Raw genomic sequence first — 9109 nt, forward strand, 5'->3', positions numbered from 1 at the left:
TGTGTGTGTGTGTGTGTGTGTTCTACACCTGGGCTCTTGCAGGCTACCCCGGCTTCCTCCCAGCAAGGCACTAGGGCCTCAAAACTTGGTGTGAACTATATCTCTCAATGCCCTAGCTTCTGGGGTGCTAACAGCATCCATACAGTGTGGGAAATACAGACCCCTTCTGATAGAAGATGACAACATCGTATTACTCAAAGAACATATGATAGGGACCATCTATGTGGCCACCTTTGGTGGGTATTGACCTCCACATCAGGTCAAGGCTAAATGTAGCCCGAGCCAGTCAATCAGAGCTCTGCATGCAGGGATAGCCTGGGGCATCCCTCAGTCTGGCCCCACCAAGTCTGATGAGAACAGACCCTCAGTGGATTGAGTAACTGTGCTGGAGACAGTTGACGCCACACCTTTGTTGGGTGTGGAGAAATTCCATAAAAATTAAAAAAAGAGAACAGCCCCAGGGCTGGGGACTTAGTTTAGTAAAGCTAAGATTTAATCCTCAGTGTGTGCGCACATGCACACACACACACACACACACACACACACACACCAACAGCTACTAGGCCTGATGGTGCACCCCTGCAGTGCCAGCCTGCACTCTGGAGAAGTGGGGAGGAGGAGGGGATCAGGTCAACTTAGTCAACCTGGGGTATAGACCCTGTCTTTAAACATCTTTAAAATTAGGATGGGGATGCAATTCAATAGTAGAGTGTTAGGTCTCAAATCTGGGGAAAAATAACTAAATGGAGGTACCTATTTAACATATCAAAGCAGACCTGGCTGCCAGGTTCTCCCAGCATCCCTTGCCTCCTACTTGTTATAAGGTGAGTATGGCTGGCATATCATGCCCTCTGTCCTAAACTTCTCCAGCTGAGGGGCTGGGCTGCTCTGCCCCACAGCTGAATTTCTCTCTATAATCCAGCCATTTTGGTTACCCGGCTCTTTTCACGTCCCCTTTACTCTCTTAGTTCTCCAGTCTCTACCACCCCTCTCCTCACATGGCCCTGCTCAGGGTCATGTCCACTTTGGACTCTCCCAGATGCCCCTGCCTCCAGTTATGCTTGCCCTCATATCTACAACAAACTTCCCCATACCTAGGAGAGGCCATATCCTTCCTTTTTATTTCTTTTTTATTCTTTTATTGAATATCTGCCTAGGATCCCCCAGTGAGGGGCTGGGGGCGTGACTCAGTGGTAGAGCCCCTGCTTAGCAAGCAATGGGTTTGATTCTCAGCAAGCACCACAAGAAATAATAACAAACTCCAGCAGCTTCGCTCAGAATCTACTTTGCAACTCTTGTGGCTGTGCAGTGTCAAGTCTTCCTATATAGGACGCGCTGCTCCAGAGCTCACACTCCTCCTGCCTTAGCCTCTCCAGAGCTGGGGTCACAGGTGCGCTCACCTGCCTCCGTTCTGCCTTCATATCTTTAGCCGATTGCTTTGTGACAGCTTAAGGCAGGGAACAACGGGAACACTCACCCCACCACGCCCAGCACAGCAGAGGAGGCCCATGTCTAATTCTGGGTACACAGTCATGTAAACTCTTTCTCCCTCCCTCCCTCCCTCTCTCAGTGCTGGTAGATGGAGCCCTGCTCCTGGTGCATGCTTCAGTAAATGGTTTGCTGCTAAACGGTGCCTGTGCCTGTGCTGCTAATCTGCAACCCAGAATATGTGCGTTATGTATGTGGTCTATGTATATGCTATATGTTAATATATATGTATATGTTAATAACATTATACATGTGGAGAATAGATGGGCAAGCTGTGCAACCGTGAAGACTTGTGTTCCATCCCCAGTACCCATGCAAACGGCCAGGCAAAAAGCATGTGGTACACATTTGTAATGCAGCTGAAGAGGCTGAGGCAAACACCCTTGAAGGCGAGCTGGGCAGCCAGCCTAGCAGAGTTGGTGAGCTCCAGGCCAGGGAGAGATCCTGTCTGAATCCACAAGGTGAGACAGGGGAGATGTGTGGCTCAAGAGTTACATGCTTGCTGTGCAAGTCTGAGGATCCCAGATCCTATGTGAAGATGGATGTGAAATTATCCCCCAATCCCAGCGCTCCTACAGCAGGATAGGAGGTGAGAGAGCAGCGGGACTCCCAGAAGCCCTCACACCAGCTCATAGGCAGCTACAAGCAAAGGATCCCATTGCAAACAAGGTTCAAGGTGAGAACTGATACCAGACGTCATCCTCTGACCTCTACACACGGGCTGTGGTATGTGTGTGTTTGTACTCACACACATACGGACACACACACACATACACACACACACACACACACACACACAGACCTTTTCAACTGTTCATGGTGCATACTAGTAATCGAAGCCCTAGGGAAGGAGAGGCTGGAGGAGCAGGAGTTCAAAGCCAGCATGAGCTACATGAGACCCTGTATCAAACAAACCACAACACCATAACAACAAACAGCAAAATTCCTTCCCCAAAATAACCCCCAAGGTAGCTGAGTGGTGTTGTCTGTGATCCCAGCCCTGGGAGGCAGAAGCGGGAGGATTTGGGCCACACCAGACAGCCATGCAGAAGCATGGACCCTGCAGGGGAAGTTGTCCAGAGATGCCTGGACACCAGAACACTTAACCCACCCAGGCAATTCTGGGGTCTTCGCTGAAGCCATGGGGACTCTCATGCTGGCATGGGAGCTCGTGCCTGCTCCAGGAGGGGCTGCAGACTACAGCCCCGATCACCCTGACAAGTCTCCTGTCCCAGCCTGCCTGGCTTTTCTACACCTACCTCCACATCCCATTTATTGTCCCTGATGGCCAGGCAAATCTCAGCTCACCAGCTACCGTGCAGACACCACAGCATACCATCTGCCTTGACTTCCTCCTTTCCAATACATGCAAACGGAGCCACACCAATCCTGCCCTGGGATTGTGTCATCAGAATCCTGTTGGTTCCTCTGCCTCTGATTTCCATAGCCCTCGCTCCTGGCCAAGTCTGGCACATAGCGACTGCTCAGTAAGGATTTCTTGCAGCAATTATGTAGATTTTCCTGTCTGGGTAGGGGCCCTAGCTTGGATGCTCTGTAAGTGGCCTTGGTGGCAGTTGGTTGAACCATGACCCAGACATCCACAGTAGCGACAGGGAGCTGTCCCAGGGACATGCTGTTGCAGGGAATAGAGATGCTAGGGTGAATGCAGTCTAGGCTGGGCTTCTCTCCACAGACAAGACCTGGGTGTAAGGACTGTGGATGGCTTCTGCGCCTTCCTCAGCTCAGCATTTGTGCAGGGTGTGGCTATCACCCCAGGGGATAGGCCCCGTGGTGAGGGGCCCTGCTTGGGGGATAGGACTCCAGGTGCCTCATGTCGAGGCAGGCTGCAGGAAGCAACCCAGCTACTTCTGGTGCCAAGAGCCCTTTCTCACCGAGGCACCTCCTCCCCAGTGAGGCCTCCAGGGTTTAAGAGACAGGATTAGAGCCCAGACAGCTAGGGCTGTAAACCCAGCCACCTGCTGGGTCTGTTCACAGTCTCCTAAATGGGATGGCCCCTCAGTGTCCGGGTGGTTGTGCCTCTTACTCTAGGCTGCTGGGGTGAGTGAGCTCCCTCAGCTTCAGCAGACACTCACTGCTTCTGAAGGCTATGAGCTTTGAGGTCCTTGTGGTGAGAGAGGTCCTTGATGGCTGCACAGGGCATTCAGTGTACCTGCTGGGCACTAGGGGCCTGAGACACAGGGGACCCTCATCCTTTCTTTCAGGATGAGGGTCTAGTCTCAGAGTCCCGTAAGTTCCACTTTGATGGGAGACCACGGAGAACTATCGGTTCCCAAAGTGGGGGACAGAATAGACACGGCTCTGACTGTGACACCGGAACCTGAGGAGACAGGGAGGGATGGATGTAGGTATCTTGGAAGTCTGACCTCGCCTGACCCAGGCTTGGATAACCTGTGCCCAAAAAGTCTTGGCCCTGTACTGCCTACAGAGGTCCTTTCAACCCCCAACCGAGGCCCCCTGCCACAGAGGAGACCCCACATTCCACATAACCTGTACCTTTAAGCCTCCTGTTGGGCTGTCCCCTGCAAACTGCTCGTTCCACATTCTCTGGGTGGTGGGGTGGGTGGGGTGCCGGCACGCCCTGGGGAGGATGGCTATAAGGCAGAGGGCTCACTGGGCCCCTGGAGAGCTGAGGATTTGCTATCCAGCTGTTCACATGGCTCTGCTGCTCCTGGGTGTCTGGGGGATCTTGCTCCTTCTGGGGCTGTGGGGACTGCTCCAGGGCTGCACCCGGAGCCCCTCCCTGGCCCCTCGGTGGCCCCCTGGGCCTCGCCCTCTGCCGTTCCTGGGGAACCTGCATTTGCTGGGTGTGACCCAACAAGACCGGGCACTGATGGAGGTAGGGTGGGCGACCCTATTTCATCTCACAGCTCACATGGTGTCTGTGTCCCAGCACTGACAAGGGAAGCCAGGAGGGGATTCGGGATTCCAGAGGCTTGGCCCCAGAGAGCAGATATTGGAAGCAAGAGTGGCCTAGGGCTAGGGATATAGCTCATTGTAGTGTGTTTGCTTAGCATTCATGAGGGCCTGGTTCTATCCCAGAATTGCAAATAAAAGATAGATAGATAGATAGATAGATAGATAGATAGATAGATAGATAGAGCGGGGCAGCAGTCAAGGGTCAGGGTTCAGGATTGGTGAGCAGGGTGGGCTCTGGAACAATGAGGAAGAGACTGGCAGGTGTGTCTAGAAGTGTTGGAAATGTGGCAGGGCAGCAGTGCCCTTGTCTGGGTAGGGTATTAGCTGGGTACGGCTTCTCCCCAGAACTCAGACATGAAGGTAAGCTGGCTGCACCGCCACTAGCCAGGGTTAACTGACTCAGTAGGATGGAGGACCTTGATTTTTGTCTGGGGGGACTCTTGTTTGCAGAGAAGTCCACACAACTGCAGAGCTAGCTTGAAGTGGCTCTGCCACACCTTTCCTAGGGTGGATCAGGCTAGACTCCGACGTGGCTGCAGGCACTAGGTTCAGAGGCTCAGACCCTACCTCAGAGCCGAGTCTGAGGAGTAGAGATCAGGCAGATCCAGCCACGACTCTGGGTGAGACCCACAAATTCCACTCTAGCTTTCTCATTTTTTTCAACGTTTTCTCTTTGAAGTGGGGTGATGGAAGTTTGAACATTTGAACAGCGCCCCCTCCTGGGGAGACTGGAGGGGCTCTTGGGGTTCTCTCCAGCTCTTTAGCTTCCAGCCTATATACAATACAGCTGTATGTAACTCTTAGAGGGTGGGTGGAGACTGCCTGTCTGACACCTGTTTGTCCCCACCAGCTCTCAGAACGCTACGGGCCGATGTTCACAATCCATCTGGGATCTCAGAAGACCGTGGTGCTGTCAGGCTATGAGGTGGTGAGGGAGGCCTTGGTTGGAACTGGGCATGATCTAGCCGACCGGCCTCCAATTCCCATCTTCCAGCACATCCAGCGAGGTGGGGGTAGGTGGGCATTAGGGTTCCTTGCCAGATGGGGAGGGGACTAGGCCTCTTGGATTGGTACTAGGGAGAGACAGGATCAGCCTATTGCAAGGCAGGAGAAGTATGACCCAGGGTAACCTCCAAATGGGAGGGGCTTGGAGTTGAGCCTGCACCCCCCCCCCAGAGTGGGCCCCCTGTTCCCTGCATGCATCATCAGATGGGGCGTGGCTGGCACTCATGGCTCATGTCTACCCAACAGGCATCTTCTTTTCTTCTGGAGCTCGCTGGAGGGTGGGTCGCCAATTCACGGTGCGCACACTGCAGAGCCTGGGTGTGCAACAGCCATCCATGGTGGGAAAGGCGCTGCAGGAGCTGGCCTGTCTTAAAGGACAGCTGGACAGCTATGGAGGTGAGTGGGGGACCAGGATGCCCCTGCCCAGCATCTATTCCCATCTGAGGCCTATCTTTCTCCCTGACCTACAGGCCAGCCCCTCCCCCTAGCCCTGCTGGGTTGGGCACCCTGCAACATCACCTTCACACTTCTCTTCGGCCAGCGCTTTGACTACCAGGATCCTGTGTTTGTGTCCCTGCTGAGTCTCATTGACCAGGTCATGGTCCTGTTGGGGTCACCTGGCATACAGGTGAGAGGTTGCCACCCGACAGGAAATTGAGCCCCAGCTGAACTAGAATGTTGGGCCCAGTTCTAAACCCTGAGGTCAGGGCTGGTTGGTACCTAACAATCTTCAAACAATGGATGTGTGACATCGGCTAAAGACAGACTGCACATGAACCAGGCCCTGTGCTCTCTGGCAGATGGGGCATTTGGACCAAAGAGCCCCACCTTTTCACACACCCCTATAGTAATAAGTGCAGCTGCTGAAGTGTGTGCGAGGACCTTTACAGTTTGTGGGACCTGAGTCCGAGGGGTCCCCCACACCCAGGCACGTTTCCTTGTACTTATTTATTCTTTTGATAGAGAGTGTCTCTATGTAGCCCTGACTGTTCCGGAACTGTCTATGTAGGCCAGGCTGGCTTCGATCACACAGATCTACCCGTCTTTGCCTCCTGAATGCTGGAACTAAAGGTGTGTGCTACCATGCCTGGCTAGGCACCTTCTTGACCTCCGCATCACAGAAATCATGAAACTCAGCCTTTCTAATGTCCAGGGCCCTAACATTTAAAGAGTCCTGGCTTTGGACTAGACACTGAAGCCTAGACACGTAGCACCTAGCCTTATGAGAGGCTCACCTCTGGAAGGTGGGCAATCCCGAGGGCCAGGAGCTGCTGAGCCAGCATCTGTTCCTGTTGGGTCCTGGCTCAGGATGAGGCCCTACAGGGCTGAGGAGGAGCAGCCACTGTGGTGAGCCTGCTCTTAAGCTTGGTCTTTCCATTCAAGTAGTAGGAGCAGGCAGTGAGCTCAATCCCAGAGCACTCCCTATGGGGGATGAAGGAGGTGCCCCCCCCCCCATAGCCTGGGCAGTAGAGATGGTCCCCACCATTTAGAGCAATATAAGGCATTTCCCCAGTAATTGCTAATGCACCCAGAATTCTGAAGACTTACTGGCACCAGACCCACTCTATTGTAAGTCACACATTGCCCGTCCGAAGGACCTGTGAGCCCGCATAGCTATGACTCCTTCCCTTCAGCGATAATAGAAAGGAACATGTTTCCGGGGAGCAAAGAGTACTTGGATCTTGCACAGAGCTATCCAAATGTATCAGGTCAGCTGGCTCCTTCCTGAACACCCTGAGATTTTTCTCCTGCTCCCTGGACTTCCAGGAGGGTTGACAAGCCTCCAGTACTGCTGGTCTAGTGCCCTCTTGTGGCCAGGGGCAGCATTGCCCTGACTCGTTTGTCCAGAGCCTGCACCTGATGGATGGATTGGCTTGCTCACAGTAACTGCACCTGTCATCTCACCTCTACTCCACCCCACTGTCCCGCCCACACGCAGCTATTCAACACGTTCCCCCGGCTGGGGGCCTTCCTGCGGTTGCACAGGCCGGTGTTGAGCAAGATCGAGGAGGTGCGCACCATCCTGAGAACCCTGCTGGAAACGCGGAGACCGCCCTTGCCAACCGGCGGTACCGCGCAGAGTTATGTGGAAGCTCTGCTTCAGCAGGGCCAGGTGTGGACGGGGACAGGGCTTCATCGGAGACGGGGGTGGTGGGGTGTTGGAGGCCCCAGTTCACGGGAGGGGAACTATGGAGGGCTCTTCCCCATCTGTTGAGGACCTCTGGGAGTCTCAGTCTCCTCTATGAGATTGGCCCCTGTGAATGCCTGGAGTGGGCACTGATGTTGGGTGAACCCCCCAGTAAACACCAGTGCTTTCCACCCAGCCTGATCTCTGCCCATCCTCCTCCGGGTCCTGGAACTAGGCTGGGCGTACAGGATGGGGTTGGATCCTCCGAGATTCGAGCCCAGTTCTGACCACTCTCCCTGCAGGAGGATGACCCTGAGGACATGTTTGGCGAGGCCAATGTTCTGGCCTGTACACTGGACATGGTCATGGCTGGAACAGAGACCACGGCGGCCACGCTGCAGTGGGCCGTCTTCCTGATGGTTAAGCACCCACATGTGCAGGGTGAGAGTCACCCCATGATAGAGAACTCTTGGGGGTTAGGAATGGGGCTTCACCCATACAGTGCTACCCTCTGGCCTAGGTCGTGTGCAGGAGGAACTGGACCGAGTGCTGGGTCCTGGGCAGCTGCCTCAACCAGAGCACCAGAGAGCACTGCCCTACACCAGTGCTGTGTTGCATGAGGTCCAGCGGTACATCACACTCCTGCCCCATGTGCCCCGCTGCACAGCTGCTGACATCCAGCTGGGTGGCTACCTGCTCCCCAAGGTGGGGCCCCACTTACTTCTTCCCTTTGACTTGGGGTGCATGGGGGACTTCCTGGGTCTTATATTCACCTGTGGGGCAGGCAGGAACTCCCCCAGATGGTGTCCTGCCCTCGTCCCCTACCCACCCCGGGACCCCTCTGCTTCACAGGGCACTCCTGTGATTCCTTTGCTGACTTCAGTGCTCCTGGACAAGACACAGTGGGAGACCCCAAGCCAGTTCAACCCAAACCACTTTCTGGATGCGAAGGGGCGCTTTATGAAGCGGGGGGCCTTCCTGCCATTCTCCGCTGGTAACTTGCTAGCCTTCGGGGTGTGCCTACACCAGCTCCTGCTCAGCCCTCTCCCCTCCAGGAGCAGGCCTGGCATCTTACATGGGCTTCTCTTGCAGGTCGCCGGGTCTGTGTTGGGAAGAGCCTGGCCAGGACAGAGCTCTTTCTGCTGTTCGCTGGCCTCCTTCAGCGGTACCGCCTACTGCCCCCACCTGGCCTCAGCCCTGCAGACCTGGATTTACGGCCTGCCCCAGCTTTCACCATGCGGCCTCCTGCCCAGACCTTGTGTGTGGTGCCGAGATCTTAGGGTGCACACATACTGGAAAACTACCAGAGCCTAGCCTACCTCTTCTCCAGGGTGCACTGCAGGTTTGGGGGTGGTTGTAGCATTCCTAGCAATGAATGATAGGCAGACAGTCCCACACTGTCCCTCTGGACCACCTCAGCTCTTATGACTCAGTGTACAGTGGTGTCAAGGCTGCTTACCCGTCTGTGGAGGTTGGAAGCTGGCCTTTCATCTGGCATCATGGGCAGAGGGCACATCGGCCCAGTGCAGCAGCCCTACCCTGTCCTGATAT

The 9109-nt window shown here is 54.8% G+C and overlaps 1 protein-coding gene across 1 annotated transcript; it reads left to right on the top strand.

Moving 5' to 3' along the window:
- Positions 1–4138: 4138 nt before the first annotated feature.
- On the top strand, positions 4139–8838 carry LOC110293809 (cytochrome P450 2W1). Its single transcript, XM_021161664.1, has 9 exons — positions 4139–4345; positions 5276–5438; positions 5677–5826; positions 5901–6058; positions 7370–7543; positions 7861–7999; positions 8079–8263; positions 8411–8552; positions 8651–8838. Exons 1-9 carry the CDS (start codon positions 4163–4165, stop codon positions 8836–8838), a joined length of 1482 nt encoding a protein of 493 aa, XP_021017323.1. The 5' UTR covers positions 4139–4162.
- The last annotated feature ends 271 nt before the right edge of the window (positions 8839–9109 follow it).

Source organism: Mus caroli, chromosome 5 (assembly GCF_900094665.2).
Source record: "Mus caroli chromosome 5, CAROLI_EIJ_v1.1, whole genome shotgun sequence".
NCBI classification, from domain to species: Eukaryota; Metazoa; Chordata; class Mammalia; order Rodentia; family Muridae; genus Mus; species Mus caroli.